Source organism: Monodon monoceros, unplaced genomic scaffold (assembly GCF_005190385.1).
Source record: "Monodon monoceros isolate NGI ecotype Baffin Bay Population unplaced genomic scaffold, NGI_Narwhal_1 Super_Scaffold_20, whole genome shotgun sequence".
In the NCBI taxonomy this organism is placed as follows: domain Eukaryota; kingdom Metazoa; phylum Chordata; class Mammalia; order Artiodactyla; family Monodontidae; genus Monodon; species Monodon monoceros.
The window spans coordinates 44,498,221-44,519,033 of record NW_021703777.1 but is presented as its reverse complement, the minus strand read 5'-3'; the positions used below and the strand labels follow the sequence as shown (position 1 = coordinate 44,519,033).

At 41.2% G+C, this 20,813-nt stretch overlaps 2 protein-coding genes across 6 annotated transcripts in view; one reads left to right on the top strand and one right to left on the bottom strand.

Annotated features, from left to right (window-relative positions):
- CNOT6L (CCR4-NOT transcription complex subunit 6 like) overlaps positions 1-12,616 on the bottom strand; it is a 163,857-nt gene extending 151,241 nt beyond the window's left edge. For 3 of the 5 annotated variants that reach the window (XR_003795520.1, XM_029234765.1, XM_029234762.1), the window contains exon 1: positions 11,973-12,294. Coding sequence is in view for 3 of the 5 variants with exons in the window: in XM_029234765.1 (XP_029090598.1) it covers positions 11,973-11,977 (5 nt within the window). In the remaining 2 variants the exon portion in view is untranslated. Of the gene's footprint in view, positions 1-11,972; positions 12,295-12,339 lie in introns of those variants that run through there. The other 2 variants (XM_029234764.1, XM_029234763.1) reach the window with 2 other exon arrangements.
- Positions 12,617-13,193: 577 nt separating this feature from the next.
- The window catches only part of MRPL1 (mitochondrial ribosomal protein L1), an 89,543-nt gene continuing 81,923 nt past the window's right edge, over positions 13,194-20,813 (top strand). The window contains exon 1 of the mRNA XM_029235454.1: positions 13,194-13,401. The gene's annotated coding sequence lies outside the window, so the exon portion shown is untranslated. The remainder of the gene's footprint in view (positions 13,402-20,813) is intronic.

The window sequence follows — 20,813 nt, the reverse complement described above, 5'->3', positions numbered from 1 at the left end:
GATATTGAGCTGCATGAGCTGCTTGTAAATTTTAGAGGTTAATCCTTTGTCAGTTGCTTCAGTTGCAAATATTTTCTCCCATTCTGAGAGGTGTCTTTTCATCTTGTTTACAGTTTCCTTTGCTGTGCAAAAGATTTTAAGTTTCATGTTCTATAGTATCTGGCCTTACATTTAGGTCTTTAATCCATTTTGAGTTTATTTTTGTATATGGTATTAGGGAGTGTTCTAATTTCATTCTTTTACATGTAGCTGTCCAGTTTTCCCAGCACCACTTACTGAAGAGGCTGTCTTTTTTCCATTGTATATTCTTGCCTCCTTTATCAAAAATAAGGTGACCATATGTGCATGGGTTTATATCTGGGCTTTCTATCCTTTTCCATTGATCTATATTTCTATTTTTGTGCCAGTACCATACTGTCTTGATTACTGTAGTTTTGTAGTACAGTCTGAAGCCCAGGAGTCTGACTCCTCCAGCTCTGTTTTTCTTTCTCAAGATTGCTTTGGCTATTCGGGATCTTTTGTGTTTCCATACAAATTGTGAAATTTTTTGTTCTAGTTCTGTGGGAAATGCCATTGGTAGTTTGACAGGGATTGCACTGAATCTGTAGATTGCTTTGGGTAATATAGTCATTTTCACAATGTTGATTCTTCCAATCCAAGAACATGGTATATCTCTCCAACTGTTCATTATCACCTTTAATTTCTTTCATCACTGTCTTATAGTTTTCTGCATACACACACGTCTTTTGCCTCTCTAGGTAGGTTTATTCGTAGGTATTTTATTCTTTTTGTTGCAATAGTAAATGGGAGTGTTTCCTTAATTTCACTGTCAGATATTTCATCATTAGTGTATAGGAATGCAAGAGATTTCTGTGCATTAATTTTGTATCCTGCAACTTTACCAAATTCATTGATTTGCTCTAGTAGTTTTCTGATAGCATCTTTAGGATTCTCTATGTATAGTATCATGTCATCTGCAAACAGTGACAGCTTTACTTCTTCTTTTCCGATTTGGATTCCTTTTCTTTTTCTTCTCTGATTGCTGTGGCTAAAACTTCCAAAACTATGTTGAATAATAGTAGTGAGAGTGGAGAACCTTATCTTGTTCTTGATCTTAGAGGAAATGGTTTCAGTTTTTCGCCACCGAGAACCATGGCAGCTGTGGGTTTGTCATATATGGCCTTCATTATGTTGAGGAAAGTTCCCTTTATGCCTACTTTCTGGAGGATTTTTATGATAAATGGATGTTGAAGTTTGTCAAAAGCTTTTTCTGTATCTATTGAGATGATCATATGGTTTTTCTCCTTCAATTTGTTAATATGGTGTATCACATTGATTGATTTGCATATACTGAAGAATCCCTGCATTCCTGGAATAAATCCCACTTGATCATGGTGTATGATCCTTTTAATGTGCTGTTGGATTCTGTTTGCTAGTATTTTGTTGAGGATTTTTGCATCTATGTTCATTAGTGATATTGGCCTGTAGTTTTCTTTCTTTGTGACATCTTTGTCTGGTTTTGGTATCAGGGTGATGGTGGCCTCGTAGAATGAGTTGAGGAGTGTTCCTCCCTCTACTATATTTTGGAAGAGTTTGAGAAGGATAGGTGTTAGCTCTTCTCTAAAAGTTTGAAAGAATTTGTCTGTGAAGCCATCTGGTCCCGAGCTTTTGTTTGTTGGAAGATTTTTAATCACAGTCTCAATTTCAGTGCTTGTGATTGGTTTATATTTTCTATTTCTTCCTGGTTCAGTCTCGGAAGGTTGTGCTTTTCTAAGAATTTGTCCATTTCTTCCAGGTTGTCCATTTTATTGGCATATAGTTGTCTGTAGTAATCTCTCATGATCCTTTATTTCTGCAGTGTCAGTTTTTATTTCTCCTTTTTCATTTCTAATTCTATTGATTTGGACTCATACCTTTCTGCTACTACATATCTGCTGATGTAATTTCTACCATCTGCAATGCCACTTGATTCATTCATTCATTTAATAAACAGTTACTAAGCCCCTAAAATATACTAAACATTTAGTATATCTCTGCCCTTAAAAATCTCAGTCTAACGAGAAAGCAGAGACATAAACCAGGTAAACAAAATACAGTCTGGTAAATGTCATAAAAGGGGAATGCACAGGATGCTAGGGGAGCGCAGAGAAAAAGCATAAAGCAAAGACTGGAAGTGTGAGGCAAGGTTTCCTGGAGTAGGGAGCATCTAAGGTGAGTTATTAAGAAAGTCAGTGAGGTCATAGAGTATAAGGTATTGTAGGCATGTATAAAGCACAAACTAGGCTATATCTAAGTCACTCAGTTGGCTAGGCTAGAGAATATGTTTGAAGGAGGAGGAGTAATAAATGATAAAACTGGAAAGGTACAAGAGGCCAGTAACATGATGGACCCTACATATAACGCTATGAAAGCTCCATTTTATTCTAAAAGCAATAAGCAGCAGCAGGATACACTGGGAAGTATACAAGTTGAGGAATTCCCATGACCTAAATCTGAATTCAATCTCTTGTGTCATTTACTTGCTATGTGACTTTCATCAAATTTGCCTCTCTAACCTTCAGTTTCCTCAACTATAAAATAGGAATTAATAATATCAACTTTGCCAGGATTGTAAGAAGAAGTTAATTCATGTAAATCTCCTAGCACAAGGGTCAGCAAACTATAGCTGGGTTTGCCAGCAATGAATGGTTTTACATTTTTAAAGGATTGTTTATTTAACAAACAACAACAACAATATAGAACAGAAATCTTACATGACCCACAAGGCCAAAACATTTACTATACGGCCCTTTACATAAAAATCTTACCAACTCCTACCCTTAAGCACATAATAGGCAACCAAAAAACAGTAACATTATTAAGGATTTTAAGTAGGGAATTTCAGCAATATTGAAAGAATTTTAAAAGGATTTCTCTGGTGACAATGCCTACAAAGAAACAGAAGTTAACGCAGCAATAATGGATGTTGGGAAACAAGCAAGGAGAATGCTGCAGTAATCCATTAACTTTTCCTTTCCTCCTCCTAACTATAAAGGTGAGATCAACTTCCACCTCCTCTCTTTATCGCTGTAGGCTACAACCCCATATGTACTCTGCTATACGGTACAGCACTTAATGTTCTTTGTCACTTAGCATATTCTGCCTTCACTTGCTTGCTATTTATCCAGGCTTAAATCCCCTATAAGTGTAAGTTGTATAAGAGTAAATATTTTGGAGTCAAACAGATCGTTTTAAATATTAGTTTTATCAATATTTAAGATTTGTTATTTAACTCGTATGGCTCCTAACAATAAGAAACAGTACAGCTAACATATATTGCGTTTTTTAGTTTTGTTTTGCTTTTTTACTTCAGACGTGCCACATGCTGTTTTAAGCACTTTACAGGCATTACTTCATTTAACCCTCCCAACAACCCTGTAGGATAAGGATTATTAATTACTATCTCCTTATTACAGATGAGGAAACTGAAGCATGGAGAAGTTAAATAAGTTTCCCAAGAGCTAGAAAGTGAAGGATCAAAGACTCACATTCTTAACCAGCTAGAGAATGAGAATCATACTAATTCATAGGACTTTTCTGAACACTAATTTTGATTACATATTTAAAAGGGAAGGTGATGGCTTTCACAGTCCTTAGTACTCAGTAGTCTGATAAATATTAGTTCCACTTCCTGGTATAAAAGACTATATTCTGAACTTCTCTTTATTCCCCAGAACCCTGAATTTAACAATTTATAGCCAGGAGAAGCTTAATAAATATTCATTAATAGGTTAGATATACTTTTGGTGATTCAAATTCTTATTATTTCAAGGTTATCATTCTGTACATAATTCACAATATATTATTTCATGAATTTATATGTAGATTTTGCAGCAGATTGCACTACATATGAACCTATAGCAGAACATACCTTGTCAGTTTTTTGGTTTTGTTTAAATATAAACATTATGATCAAAGAGCTATGGATATATATGTAAAGATCCCAGCAAAGTCTGTGTATAGAAAGACATTAAGGTTGGTATATCTTAAATTTAGTTCTATTCTCTTATCAGTATTTGTAACTGGTATTATATAACTGAACTATTTTACTCGTTTAGGGAATCTAAGTAATTTGGGGAGAGAAAAATAAAAAGATTCTAAACTATAAGATTACAGAGAGAGGTTCTCTCTGCAAAAGATGACTATTAAGAAAGATAAAGTATTGTAACTTCTATTTTGCGTCACCAATTTCTACTGTTAATAAAGGAAAACAATATGAAAGACCACAATTACCAGGCGTCTGTCTATGCAGCATGAATAATGAGTCTCTCACACAGCAAAGTGAACTACTTATTTCTTCAAAAAATTAGAAATAAATTTTTACCTATAATGAGATTTTAAAGTAGACTGAAAAAAATTAATGAAAAGTAATAATCCTGCTACAAAAGAGGATACAAAACAAAAATTCTGTTACTGCTTATCAATTTTTGCCTTGTGAACAGAAAGATTCTTGGCTAAACCCAAAGTTATTTGATTTCTGAGACATAACATCAAACACAGAAATTTTTTTTTTGCGGTACGCGGGCCTCTCACTGTTGCGGCCTCTCCCGTTGCGGAGCACAGGCTCCGGACGCGCAGGCTCAGCAGCCATGGCTCACAGGCCCAGCTGCTCCGTGGCATGTGGGATCTTCCCGGACCGGGGCACGAACCCGTGTTCCCTGCATCGGCAGGCGGACTCTCAACCACTGCACCACCAGGGAAGCCCAACAATTTAACTTTTAAATTGTTCATTATGTTTGTTTCTCTTTTCTGATCCCTCACTAAATTCCCTATTTTTCATTTTTTAGAAAGCGATCAAAATCATAGGAGGAGGTTAACCACTCTGAGTAACCTGGGAAGATTTCTTCTTTATTTGTCCTAGGATCAGAAGGCGTGCGCTTTGGGAAGGCACTGGGACTCTTAGTGACAAAGATTCCCATATTTTGTAAGTGGCTGTGGAAACAGAGCCATGAGAGTTTAAGGGACCATGGAAAGTTTGGACAGTGCATATATGGGTGGAAACCAGCATGTCTGGGGACTAGAGACCCTCCCCGAATTTTAGACACCATGTAAAACCCCTGGAGCCTGGTGCATCCCAGGGAGCAGTGAGTTACCCTTATAATGTTCGTGAATACCTGAGTATATGGACCGAAATTTACACCAAGTGATCATGGGGGCTTTACAATTTACCAAGCACTTTCACACACTGCACCTCCTTTGATCCTGGCAAAAAGCTTGTGTGAGGGTTTCCCTGATGGCACAGTGGTTGAGAGTCCGCCTGCCGATGCAGGGAACACGGGTTCGTGCCCCGGTCCGGGAAGATCCCACATGCCACAGAGCAACTAAGCCTGTGCGCCACAACTACTGAGCCTGCACTCTAGAGCCCGTGAGCCACAACTACTGAAGCCCGCACACCTAGAGCCCATGCTACCCAACAAGAGAAGCCATCGCAATGATAAGCCCGTGCACTGCAACGAAGAGTAGCCCCTACTCGCCGCAACTAGAGAAAGCCCACACACAGCAACAAAGACCCAACTCTACCAAAAATAAATGATTAATTTTTTTAAATTACCTAATCAGAATGCAGCTGCATGCAATTGTGTAATTAAAATTTCAAAAAGTAAATGAAGGATAATCACCACATCAAGTGCATCATAACCTTACCTTGCAGAGCAAAATTTCCTAAGAAATCTATTAAACTTTTTAGAAAACTATGCAGAAAACTTACAAAAGTGAAACCACCGATGCTGAAATGTTTTGGGAAAAAGGTCAGGTGACAGCCAGGTTCAAAGTAAACATGGAATTCTTCATTAACCATACATTTTTTATCACAAAGGTTTGTTCCCTTCTTTTTAACTCTACGTTTAGTACTTCATTTATGATTTAGTTTCTCTCTGCTTCCTGTGTCCCGCTCCAACCTAGCTATCAAACTAAAAAAAAAAAAAAATTCTCCACACTGTTTTTAATTAATGTTTTTCAAAAGAAACAATATTCTCCACTGATCAAAAAACCCAAATTATTCAGAAAATCTTCAGTAAAGGATTAAGGGCCCTCCAAATGTGTATAGGGATTAATGGGAAGACAATGAGAGGTCATGAAAGGGGTAGGGAAGAGAGAAAAGAAGGGAGAGGGAAAAAGAGGGGGGGAAAGCTAGCCCCTCTTTCCCAAACAAGTTAAGCATCATTATCTGCCATGTATCACTGGACTTAGCATCTTCACTTTTCTAACTCATATTTCATATTTCCCTCAAAACTCAACCTTAACACCCCTTCATGATAAAAACACTCAACAAACTAGGAACAGAAGGGAACTTCCTCAACCTGATAAACAGCATCTATGAAAACCCCATTAGCTAATATCAAATAGTGGAAGACTGAATGCTTTCCCCCCCAAGATCAGGAATAAGACAAGAATATCTACTCTTGACACTGCTTTTCAACAATGTTTAGCCAGGGCAATTAGGCAAGAAAATGAAATAAAATGCATCCAGATTGGAAAAGAAGAAAAACTATACTTATTTACAGGTGACATGATCCTTGTTATACAGAAAAGCAGATGGAATTCATTTAAAAAACTATTAGAACTAATAAACAAGTTCAGCAAGGTTGCAGAATACAAGATCAATACATGAAAGTCAGTTGTATTTTTTCATACTTGCAATGAGCAGCCCAAAAATGAAATTAAGAAAACAGTTCTATTTACAACAGCATCTAAAAGAATAAAATATTTAAGAGTAAATGCAACAAAAAAAGTGTAAAACTTTGAAGACTACAAAACACTATCAAAAGAAATTAAAAATCTAAATATATGGGAAGATCCCACATTCATAAATAGGAAAACTCATTTAATACTGTCAAGATGGTGACGCTCCCCAAATTATCTACAGACTTAACACAATTCCTATCAAAATTCTAGCTGGCTTCTTTGCAGAAATTGATAAGCTAACCCTAAATTTCATATGGAAATACAAGTAGAACAGTGATTGCCTAGAATTAGGGGTATGGGAGAATGAGTGATAACTCAAAAGAATACAGGATTTATATTTCAGGTGACTAAAATGTTCTATAAATTTTGGTGAAGGCTACACAAATGTGAATATACTAAACACTACTGAGATATTTTTTAAATGGGCTACTTCTATGATAAGTGAATTATATCTCAGAAAAGCTGTTACCAAAACAAATCTCTCAACTTTGAGTAGTCCCTGGCCCACCCACCATTCCATTTTACGTTACTCCCTCACAGAATGTCTGCAAACAGTTTATATTGTAGTGACTCGCACTTGTTCATTTATTGTTTTGAAACAACTAAATTATATGCTTTATTTACCTTATTCATAAGCTATAAGCTTCACAAGGGTCTCTTCTACTTTCTTTTTAGAACGAAGTATAATAATGGGTACAGAAGAGGCTCAAAATGCAAAAACATTAGAGATACTTAACATGGAGAAGTTAGCCAGACTACTCAAAAATCTTTCATTTGGAGAATACAGACATATATAAAACTCCCCAGATTCCTAACCAAACTGTTCAGAATAAAGACAAATAAAAGTATACCCAGAGCTGAGGTTTCACTTTACAATAATCCTAGGCAGTAAAAGAGTCTAAGTTGCAATTCAATTAAAATTAAAGTCCAGAAATAAAATTAATGTATTATGGTTCAGTATTAGTGCAGGTGGTCAAAGAAAGTTGTAGTATTTTCATTATGAAACATGAACACAAGTTAATAATTGAGCCTTTGTTGTTTACTTGATGATTTTATTGTTCTTTCTGGGTTAAGCCTCACAAATATTAATTATAATGACTTTAGAATTACAAAAAACAGCAACAGAAAACACTAAAACACAGTAAGGTCCATCTAAATGATATTTTAAAACAATAATAATAGTAATGCTCTATCCCAACAGAAAAAAGAAAATTTAAAAATATGTTTCCCATGAAACTATACCTCAGAAACTGAAATTCAAAGTCAACTGATTTCAAAGTACAAAGAGAAATAACTCAAACAGCCAGAACCCAGTAGACCACAACGGCAAGCAATAACTGGATGGCAAAGGAGAGACCCACTAAAGGTTATAAAATCCAATTGTAACGGTCTTTGTAAAATCTGTATCTTTAAATAGCTGCTGACGTTTACTTGTCATTCAAACCTACCTTGGAAGAAATGTCCTTCTTCTCCTCCTGTGGCTCTTATTCCTTCCCTTCTCTTCCCACTACTCCCCACCCCTTCACACAATTTTATGCTTTGAAGATGGAAAGCAATTTTTAGTATTATAATTTACCTTTCAGACATAATTTCACAAATATATGCTACCATCTAAAATAACATCATGAAATGCCCCAAGTTGTCCACCACCCAGGGACTACATTCCCATCCCCCTTGCATTCAAATAAGACTCTGTGACAAATTATCACCAATGAAATGTGGGCAGATGTTTGTCTTTGGGGGTTCTTAAGAAATGTCCTGTGGGTAACGGGCAGGGCTCCAAGGCTCCAGGGAATGGTGGAGACATAAGATGTAAGGCGTCTGGGTTCCTCAATTACCACATGGAGGTAAGCCACAAGCCTGCTAACAAGGAGCACCTGCACTGGACTGTTATGTGAGCAAAATACAAACTTACATGTGTTAAGCCACTGAAATTCTGGAGTATATTTATTACCCTAATTAGCATTACCCAAAGTAAAACATGCATAAACCTTAAGTATTTCAATTCCTCCTAATTAAAGACATTTATAAGGGATATTTTGGAAAGACTGTTTAAAAGGCCACTTAAGTAACATTAAATTTTAAAACCTAAACAATTTTCCACCTTGATTTTACTGTAATTACTTTAAAATGATAGCAAGAGGAGTCCACTGTTAGTAATAAATTTCACTCTTCACATATCTTAACATATTATTTCAGTATCACCTGTTTTCATGATTATTACAGAAAAATGTCCTCCTCAATTCTCCCAATTTAAAAAAAATTACAAAGTGTTTTAAAATACCATAGTTCATAATGTCTAATGAAAATTACCAAATACCTAGTTAAGGGCAAAATTCACTTCCATTTTATTGTTTTTAAAGTATTAAAAATTATCACATAGTTTTTAAATTAAGAATTCTTCCTTTCAATATAACCATATGGCAGATAATTCTGTTCACTGTAAATGCACATACACCCATAACAGATACACTTTAACAAAACCATGACATTTTGCATTCTAATAAAGTTCTCCCTCCTATCCTTCACAAAAATACTTCAAAAATGTGTTGAAATTTTAGTGCTTTACTAGGTTTATTTTTTAAGCTTAACATTGCTGATATAAATAATAATGATATAAGGCCTAAGGAAACCTGGTGTTAGTAAACAGAGACATTACAAACTTAAACCAATGAAACTCCTCCCACATCATCTTCACCCTGCCATCACCCAAAAAAAAAAAAAAGAGAAAAAGAAAAAACGCTTTATTTAACCTTTCTGTTGTCTTTACCTTAAACTCCATACCATTATTTTTTCCAGCACAATACAATTAAAATTAAATGAACAGCCCACTTACCACTCCACACAGAATAATAAAAATGGAAAATTACTGAAAGTTGATAGAAGATTTTTGCTTCCACTCAGGAAAATATTCCAAAAGTTTTTGTTTTGTTTTCTCCAAAATCAGTCAACATGAACTAAAACAATTACATAGCAATTCTGTGGCACTTATAGTTTGTGGATCTATATAAATAAACTCTAGGTCCTTGATCCTTTTTGATGTTTGATTGTATTGGAACATATATGTGCTATATATAGCTTAAACAATTTTTTCCAGGGCTACATAGCAAGAACTCACAAAAACAGTAATGAAACTGAAAGATGGCCTATTCGAAAATATGAAAACAAATCAAGTATGACTAGATAGTCTCTATAAACTGGTACACTAGGCTATTTTAATGACAGTCAGTTCAAGGAAAAAGGACTTCTAAAATACATTTAACATTGTTTATATATACTTTATGCATATCAAAGGACTCAAATGTTCTGTTGTCTTGATTTTTAACTTAAGGTGACATAATATTTCTCTCAGTAATCCAGTAAGTATTTGTACTTATACATGTTTTTCAATGCCTACAGTCAGGTCTGCAAGAGGAAGAACTAGTATTTAACTAAGCAGCTATTATGTGCCAAACATATGTTTTTTCAATTTATCCTCAAGACAACCTTACTATAAACGTCTTATCCCCTTGTTACCTATGAGAAAACAGACTTACAGACATTAGGTACCTTGCCTAAGGTAAAACAGCCAAGAAAAGTGGCATAGCCAGAGTTTTGAGGTCCCTAAAACAAGTCCTTTTTCCACTGAACAACATGTGTTGTTTTTCCAGTACTGTTCATAGAAAACAGCTCTCCACCCCTCCTGCTCTTCTGCTCACTTCCCAGTGAACAGCAGGAAACATTTCTTTGTGAGACCAGGTTCAGAAAGGAGCAATCTCTGACCATTACACAGAGCATGGCCTGCAAGGATGGAATCTGTATGACGACTTCATCCATAGGGTTTTAGCTAGATGAGCTAACTAGACGCAAATAGAGGGTGGAGTAGATAAAGTAAAGAGCAAATAATCATTCAAATACCATTTATATTTGGTTCTGAAATGCACTGTATGCCTACTGACAGCAGATTTACCTCTACAGTTGCGTTCTGCTTAAACTACTCTCAAAATAGCCTTCGAAGAGCACACACTTGGAGTAGACCACACAGGCTGCCTGATCTAGGTTTCGGATACTGTGAGGGAAAACCTGTTTATACGTGACTATCTTGACTGACAACTAAGATAACTAGAGGCAATAAGGTAGTATCTCCTAAAATATAGTACTGTGCTTCCCATGTGTACAAAAGGCTCAGCTAAACTCCCTGAACACAATGCATCTAAACAGCCTAAGCTGAAGAGTCAGCTGTGCTAAGGAGGATGACAGCTCCAGTAACTTCCTCTTCCTCACCGACCTCCTCAGCTCGGCGTGTACACCCCTTTCCCCCTAGGAGGCAGGATAAAACAACTTCAAATGCACGAAATCCATCCAATCCTACCAACACCATAGGGCAGGGAAGCCAGCTTCCATTTCTTCCCCCGCCCCTCCGAGAAAAATTTTATCTTTAAAAAAAAAAATGCGTAAGTATTATCAACGAAAAAAGTATTTGCAACGAAAAAAGAGCTGAAAATATGTACTCAGGCCCTCCACACAGCCTTAAGGAAAGGATGAAAAGAAGGGATCTCGACACCGCGTCTTCTCGAGATTTACTGCTTTGATTCACTTTCCCTCGGGTCCCACCGCCGGCCAGGGGGTAGAGCTTGCGGTCGGAACGCCGAAATATGCCTTCGCCTCTCCTCAGGAGATGTGGGGGCGGCCAAGGCGACGGCGATCGGTGCGTCCCGCCTCCGACCCTCACCTGCCCAGGCCCTAAGCAGCGCCCTGGGCCCGCGCGGGCCCGGCGCCCCGGGAGGCGTCCGGGGAGGCTGGTGAGAGGCAGGCCGGCGGGCGGGCGGGCGGACGCCGAGGCGGTTAGGCCGCGCTGCAGGCCGGCGCGCTTCCTGCCGCGGCCCCGGGAACGGCGGCGCGGCCCCGACCCACAACTCCCGGGCCCCGCTGCTGTGTGTGTGCGGAACACACACTCACCCTCTCCGGCCCCCGCGGAGCAGCTCTCACCTGCGAGGCTCCTGAGCCTTGGCCACAAAGGGGGAGGGACACGCCACTCGGGGGTCCCAAACACACGGAACCCGCCCCCAGAGTCCCGGGCCCTGGGCGCGGACCACCCCCCCCCCAAACACACACACGCACGCACACCCCGGAACCTTCGCCGCTTCAGACAGAGACGCGGGTCATCCCCGCACCCGACACACACCCACTCGCTGTGGGTCCTCAGGCCGCCTCCCCGCCCGCCGAAGTCCCAACTCGCACACCCCCAGGCACATCTGTCCTTCTCCCACCTCATTTCCCCGGGGACGCGCTCCTCTTCCCAACACTCTCGATCCTACTCGGAGGCACAAAAACACTCTACCTCATTCTCTTCCTCTGGCCCAGAAGGAGCAACAGCAGCCATTTCCCCGCGGCAGGGGAAACACACACACACAAACACGCGCGCGCGCGCGCGCGCCAGGCCCCCACAGATGCTTCCCCTCCGGAGCCGCGGCCGCAGACGCAAACACAAACACCCACTGGCGGGCCTCGCTACCGCCCGCCCCGAAGGGAATCCGCGGCGGCGGCGGCGGCGGGCAGGGCCCGGATCCCGGCTTGCGGGCGGGCGCGCAGGGCGCCCGGGCCTGGGGTCGCCGAGGGCCTGCGCCCCCTCCTCACCTGCATTCAGCGCGCCGGGGTCCGGGCGGCGACGGCGGCGGCGGCGGCGGGGCGGCTGCTGCTGGTGCTGGTGTTGCGGCGGCGGGGGAGGCGGCGGCGGCGGTGGCGGCGGGGCTGAGGGCAGCAAAGACATGCAGGCAGCCCGCCGGGGGAAGAGGCACCGGCCGGAGGGGACGCGGGGCGGGCGGGCCGGGCCGGGCCGCCGAGAAACGGCAGAGGCGGCGGCGAGGAGGACGGCTGAGGGGAGCGAGAAGGAGACGGATGGGGGGCTGGGAGGGGGCCGCGCCGCCGGGCTTCGGGGACGGTGACCCTGGGTGCGCAGGAGAGGCCCCGCGGCCGCGGCCGCCGACGCGAAGGGCCCTGCTGGAGGAAGCTGCGCCCCCGCAGCCGCCGGAGCCGCGGCTATTACTCGGAGAGCCGCACAGAGCCTGGCCTTGGCCTTGGCCTCCTGGCGCCGGGGCTGCCGCCGCTGCGGGGGTTGCTGCTGCGCCTGCTGCTGCTGGAGCCGAGGCTGCTGCACAGAGACGCCAGCTTTTGGTGCCACCGCTCTCGCTCACACACGTTCACACCCCCGAGGGCCGGGGGAGAGGCGTCCGCGCGCTATCGGTATTGAGATTAATAAGAAGGTGCAGAGAGTGCGAGAAGGAGGAGGGTTGATTGACGTGGAGGGGCTGGCGAGAGTCAGTCACTCCCAGGCGCGGAGGGGTGGGGTGAGGGGGAGGAGGCGGGGCTCCAGCGTCGCGCCTTGGCCCCACCCCCGGGGCGCCGCGTTGGGTCGTGGTACGCGTGCGCGCGCGGCTGCCAGCTCTCTTACCCATTTTCTCCTTTACCCTTGCTGTTTCCTTACTCGCTTTTCTTGGCTTGAGTGACGAGCAGAGCCGGAGAGGCCGGTAGGTTATCAAAAAGCCACAGCCGCAAAGCTATGGGGGGTGGCGGGAAGACACTGGTGATCCCGCCTCCCCTGGTGTTCGTGCCCGGACTTGGCGCTGTTTACTGCCCGCTCGCCGGAGGCGGCCTGACCGCGAAGACCAGCGCTGGTCTGAGTGGCGAATGGGACGGCAGGTGAGGTGAAGGAAGTGACCTGAAGGAAGAAAATGTTTCCTGACACCTTCAGTGGTTTAATTTTTTTTTTTAACGTGTAACGCCTGTAAGTTACATAGCAAGGGGTACCTAAAAGAACCTGTGACGCTTTACGATAATCCCGTCCTGTTTATTTTCTGAGACTCCCCTCTCAACGGTAGAAGTACAGTTGTTTGGCCGTGCCAGTTACAGAATGAAAACGACAAAATGTAAACTAGGAATAGTAATGTTTACTTGGCGAATGTGGCCTTGACATCTTAAGTTTATGGGGTTTAATTTTGTTTTCGTGGGTCAGCTTCGGCTTTTACCACGAGCAGTCCAAAAACAAATTATACCAGCTCTAGAGGCAGAATACTGCTGTTGCAGTTTTGCATAATCTCTTTCCCAACGCATGCCCCGGGCCTGCGTACTTCCCAGTGTTGGTCAAGGGTATATTAGCAGTGTTCAGGATTTCCATCCCCTCCCCACAGGGGTGTTGTTTAGCACACCAAGCACGTGGTGTTGGTTGCAGTTAATCTTAGGCCCTATTATTGAACGTGAAAGGCCTTCATCTCTTGGGGGGGAAAGTTGCGGTAAAAATGCAAATCATCATTTAGCCAGAGCTGATAAGTTATTGAAAGAGTCCACCAGAAGAACAGTTGCATCATTTTCATCATTGTCACCCGGAAGTGTGAGTGAGTAATTGGAGCCCCTCAAGACATAGAAGACCGCAGGCTACTTTGTTTCCCCGTCCCCCCCCCACCGCCGCCCCGCTCCGTTAAGTTTCCATTTTCCTCCCTAGCAATATCACCCCCTTACCAGCTTCTGCAATGGATCTGAAAATGGCCATAATCCTAGAAGAAGTCCCACTTATTCCTAACTATCTTGATTCTAGGCTCACATATAATGAATAATCACCTTTGGCTTTGTAAGCAGCAAAGCCAAACAAGTCACTGCAGGAGCCCAGAATAGGAAACCTGCCCCAGTGGCATCTTGCCACGGCATTTCTCCTTGGCGCAGAAACACTTGCCCCACGGAGAAATACTACCAAATGTTGAAGGAAAGAGGAAAATAAACACCTGAAATATATAAATCAGACGATGGGATATCCTCACAGATTTAAGCTTCTTCAAATACCTGTAGGTATATAGATTCCTAGCTATTCATCCATATACCATAAACAAACATCTCTGGAGGGTGTATTATATTCCAGACATTGTATTTAGCATCAGAGGCACAAAAATAAGCATATGTAGTCCCTATTCTTAAGTAGCTCACAGCCGTTGTAGGGGAAACAGACCCATAAACAGGAAATTCTCAGAGAACAAACCAGAAACGAAAGTATGAAAGGTAACACAAAATTAATAGTCACAATGATGCCCAGGAGGATAAAGCTGATGGCGCTAGCAATTTCACTTGAGCCACGTGATACCTGCCAATCTCACAGGCCGAGTAGCCGTAGTGACTGGGGTGAGGAAGGAGGAGAGAGCCTCTGTGGATGTTAAAGAAGCACGAATAAACGGTGCGGTTTGCTGGTCCTGAAGCTCATGTTTATATAGGCCATGTTCATTGTTGGCCTTTAAATTTTAAGTACTAAATGCGTCACAATCCATTGAATAATTATAATTGTGACATTCAGAGTTAAGAATAGTGGATTTTATTATAAAAAGGTCAGTTGAATGCAGGTTAAGTTTAAATAATCTCTACTCTCTGGGTTGTTCTCTTTACACCATAGAAAATAGATTGACTCACTAAAAACAGGAAAGGAATATTTTCATATATTAATGAGTATAACCATATCATCAAAAAATAGCTTGTTATTTTTCTCATTTGCAAGGAGATTGACGTTAAAGAAATAATAATTTTTAAATAGTTGGCCCTGTACAAATGCTGAGAAATTAAGTCTTTGCTGATATTTTTAAAACTCCCTCATAAGACTCCAATTCAAAGACATTCCAATAACAAAAGAGTAGCACTTAAGCCATTTTTAAAAAGTAGTTTTATAGTAGATCAAAGTTTGCAACAGAATAATAACTTGATTTTGATAGATTATTTCATGGGACTTTTTCATGTTTGACAGATATTGCAATGTTTAAATTAAGAGTAAAAAAGAAAACAATTCTATGAAAGAGAAAGTATAGAAAAAAAGTAAAGAGCTGATTTTGAACATTGCATTTTTAGGGAACTGAAAGAGAAAGAGGCATATACTGAAAAAAAATTTTTAAAATAAAATAACTCAATAAGAAAATATCTCTTTAAAGAAGCGATTTATCCAAGTAAAAACTTCTGGCTTATGTAAGGTCTTTTTGAACAAAATGGTTTAATAGCAGCGCTGTGTAGGTACAACTTGTTCTGAAAACACTTATGTTTATTTGCATTATTACAGAATTGTTTCATTACTTCTCAAAAAAAAAAAGTACTTGATGTTCTAGTGACCACCTGCGTCTTTTCCAAATTAGCAATTAATATTTTATCTGAGTAAATCTGATCTCTCCATGTTTTTTCTGTTGGTAGCACAGGTAGCTAGACTTATAAGATCCCTTGTAACTATGTTCCTTTGTCTGTTTTCTGAAATTCTGTTGAGCAGCTTGTTCAAAAGGCAAAGATTTAAATTTTGTAATTTAAGAACTTTATTACTATTTTATAGAGAAACAAATTTGATTTTACTGATTTTAGTACACACTTTTATACTAATAGCTACAAAGCTTTTCAAAAAAAGTGTTACATTTAAATTATTTAGTAATGTATAATTAATAAAATAATTAAGGGCTTCTCTGGTGGCACAGTGGTTGAGAGTCCGCCTGCCAATGCAGGGGACACGAGTTCGTGCCCCGGTCCGGGAGGATCCCACATACCGCAGAGCGGCTGGGCCCGTGAGCCATGGCCGCTGAGCCTGCGCGTCCGGAGCCTGTGCTCCGCAACGGGAGAGGCCGCAACAGTGAGAGGCCCATGTACCGCAAAAAATAATAATAATAATAATTAAGTGTAATTTACCTGACATTCATTAGTACAACTTTTAAATAGGTATTAATCAATATGATCTTGAATTTTTGCTTCCCAGACCTCCTGACAGGGTCTCCAAACTATATTCCAATGACATATTCTACCTTTTACTGAACTACATTCCTCTCCAACTTCCCATCTTTACTCATCTTATTCCTCTTCCTCTCTGCCCCTCTATCCCCATTTCTAATATTTTTTGAGGTACCAATATACCATGGGTATATTCATCCTAGAAAGGTGCCTTTGCTCATTGCCTCCACCCCTCTTCCAGTCCATCAACTCTCTGTTTCCATCAACATCCCATTTGTTCCTTTCTCTAGAATGACTGTGGATGACACCAAGGACAATTCCACTCTCTTGGCCAAAGGTAAACATTTTCCACCATTTTTAATAGTGTGCCATATGGTATGCTTATCCTAGATAAAATGACAAAGTAGGCAAAGTTCATTTTGGTGTCCTCCTGCCTCTTCTTTCTACACTCCCAGTCTCCAGTCCCTTGAGAACATTCAGAATCTCCACTCCAACCCCATCTACATCAGCACCATTCTTTCCAGTACTTCCCTACATTCCAAAAATGTTCTAGAAGGTAAGTACCACCACCACAAATAAATATCTAGCGCTACAATTTTTCAAGGATTTGGAGGCACCTGGCATACTAGCCAATCAATAAAATCAAGTATTTTAATGTTGTACTCCAGTGATCTTCATGGGGCCTTCAGAGTTATGCTTCAGAAGCCACCTAGGGTACACAGAGAGGACCAGATAGGTGGATCTCAACTAGAAAGCCTCTGTTTTACATATTGACCATCTAAATTGACTGCATTAGAATTTTCCTTTTTTCATTTTCATGGTTCCATGAACCATGCTCCTTTTCTTTGGGGAAACTGTTCCTTTCTGTACTATAAACAGGTGATTCTAGCGGCAGTTGCAGCTCAAGAGAGTCCCCCAACTTCTTGACTACAGGGTGGACATATGACTCAAGCAAAAGCAAGCAGACTTCTTCCTCAGAATGTTTTCAGATAGAACTAAGGGAAGAAGGGCTAGTTCACCATAGTGGTAGTCTGAGGCAAGAAAGAAGGAAAGAAAAAGGAAGCCTTGAGAGTAGCCAGCAGCTACATTCTGCCTTGTGTAGAGTGAATCCATCACACAGAGATGAGAAGTGTAGAGAGTGAGTCCTGGTGGTGCACCAGTGTCAGGTTCCAGTCGTCCTTGGGGTCCAACTGCACATAGTGTAGTTAAATTAACTAGTAAATTCTCTTCAGATAAGTAACTTGAGTTAGACCTCTGCAACCAAACATCCTGACTAATACGTTGTGTTTCTGCATGAAAGGTCTTTCAAAGAAGGCTAACTGCTGCTAAATAAGTCTGAAAATTACTGAACTACAACAGGACAGTATTATTGTTTGAATTGTAGTCTTCCAAGCGTTGAAGGTCACCTGGTCTTACTTCCTCATTTTCCACATGAGGAACCTAAAGCAAAGTGACTTGCTGAATATCACCCAGGCAGTCAATGGCACGTCATTGGGTGATATTTCTAGATATCTAGTTCAGTTGTTCTCTTCATTATACTACCCTGTCATCTTAGTCTAATTCTCCCCAGTGGTATTTTTAAGAGGCAGTTACTCAGAGATACAAATGTAACTTAAAAGTATAAATCACAACAATGGCAATTTCAGACACTGCTTAGTGAGAAGACAGTTGGTGGCATAAGATGAGGCCATAATAGACCCGTTTTCCTCTTTGAGACTTCCATATATTTTTCTTATTGGAGCCAAGCACACTCTTGGAGTCTTAGATAGTCATATTTCCAGGTTTTAACTACCATCTTTATGCTTATGACTCCCAGATCTACATCTCCAACTTGGGGTTCTTGCCACACATTCATATCTATATTGTCAATTTCCTCCTAGGTATTTCCATTTGGGCAGTCTTCATATGTCAAGATTAGTATGTCTAAAACTGAGCTCATTGTCTTTCCTCCAAAATCTATTCCTGGCCTTGTGTGACCCTCTCTCATTAAAAATGGTACCACCATGCTAATGGCTCTGTAATCATGTACATAGTCACCCAATGCAGAATCCTAGAAGGCATCCTTAACTTTTCTTCCCATCCTCCCCATGATCTACCAATGGACCTACTAAATATTTTCATTACTCTAGTCCCTCCATCCCAATGCACTGCTAATGTCTTAAGTTAGCCTGTCATCTCTTACCTGAGCTTTTGCATTTTGTCTATTAATGTACCCCTACTAAGTATAATCCCAGCATCCTCCAAGAATATATGCTATTCATGTGACTCTGCTCTTTAAAATCTTTCAGTGACTTCCCGTAATTGATAAACTAAAACCTAATTTCACAAGCATATCGGTCCCTTAATGATCTGCCTCTCACTTACCATCACCACCTGCAGCCACTTGACCATCTCTCTCACCCCTGGCCTTTAGTGAACTATTGCCGTTTCTGAAACAGGACATGCTCTCTTATGTATCTTTTTTAATTAATTAATTTAATTAATTTATTTTTGGCTGCATTGCATCTTTGTTGCTGCACGCAGGCTTTCTCTAGTTGCGGCAAGCAGGGGCTACTCTTCGTTGCAGTCCGTGGGCTCCTCATTGCAGTGGCTTCTCTTGTTGCAGAGCACGGGCTCTAGGCGCGCAGGCCTCAGTGGTTGCAGTACGCACGCTCAGTAGTTGTGGCTCGCGGGGCTCTAGAGCGCAGGCTCAGTAGTTGTGGTGCACAGGCCTAGCTGCTCTGGGCATGTGGGATCTTCCCAGACCAGGGCTCAAACCTGTGTCCCCTGCATTGGCAGGTGGACTCCCAACCACTGCGCCACCAGGGAAGCCCTCTCTTAGGTATCTTTGCACATGATATTTCCTCAGTGTGGTGTGCTCTTTCCTATTTTGTCCTCCTCTTGAAATCACCCTTCATGATTTAGCTCAAGCATCCCTTCCTTTGTAAAGCCTTCTCTAAAAGCCCTAGTGTGTACTTCCTTAGCACACTATGCTCACCTCTATTACAATAAGTGTGATTAAGTAGTAAATTTTCTTCTACATCTAAACTAATTTGAGTTAGACCTCTACAACCAAAACATCTGAACGAATACATGGTGTTTCTGCATGAAAGTTCTTTCAAAGAAGGCTAACTACTGTTAAAATAAAATTGGAAATCACTGAACTAAACGACAATAAGGCATTATTATTGGTTGAATTATAATCTTTTAAAAAAAGCATCCCATTTGTGGAGGTCAACTAGAAAACCTCCCCCCTCTGGGTGAATGCAGTCTGTCAGAGCACAGCCCCCACTCGACTCTTGGCCAGATGTTTTATGCAATATGCAAACTGAACAACACTATCACAGTGTACTGCAATTATCCATGTAAGTACACATCTGTCGTTCACGTCCTAGACTGCAAGCTCTGTCTTTATCCCTAGTACATCACAGCATCACACAGTGTCTGACATATAATGCTCAAGGAACATTTGTTTAATTCATTAATTAATAGTAGCACTTCTCAAATCATACCATGTGTCTTAATTTACTAGCAATTAGCTGCTAGTAAAAAATCAGAAATAATAGTCACAAACAAAATAAATTTTATTTTTATCTCACATAAAAGAAGTCTGGAAATAGTCAATTCAGGGCCGATATGGCACATCCATTGTCAGCAGGAACCCATCTCCTTCTCTCTTTGGCTTTGCTATCTTTAGAACATGCCTTTCTTTCCTGCCTAATCGTCCAATATGGCTGCCAGGGCCACCTGATATGGTTGTGCAGTTTGTTTACTGCAAAGGCACCCAGCCAAGAAGTGAGTGGTGCATCTATGCAGAGGAGGAACTTTTTCTAATTCATCTGCTAGGATGGGTGCTTCTTTCTATCAGAGATATTATGGCCGTTGGGATCCCAACTATCCTATCCATTTTCCTGGCAGGGCAAAAATTATCCCCACTCCTAAGCACTGTCCTGGAAGGCCCACCCAAAAAATATTTGGTTCGACTTCATTGGCCAAAACTTAATGACAGGACACAAATAGCTGAAAGGGAAGCTGGGAAATAGTGTCTTAGTTAAACACACTGACACCAGAAATAAACTACTGGGCAGCCTCAGTATAGGTACAGCATGTATACAATCCATCACCTCAACGTTGACTGGATTGTGGATGAGTGCAAATAAATAGAGTTAAAGCATTGTATTGAGTTTCATAACTAGTTTTAACTCTAGCAAACTTCTAATTATGTTTATCTAAATTAAAGCAAGATACTTTCACCAAAACTTTCATGCTCTGTTTTTAGAAACCAATAATTAATCTCTCTCTCTCTCTCTCTCTCTCTCTCTCTCTCTCTCTCTCGCTCTCTCGCTCTCTCGCTCTCTCGCTCTCTCGCTCTCTCGCTCTCTCGCTCTCTCGCTCTCTCGCTC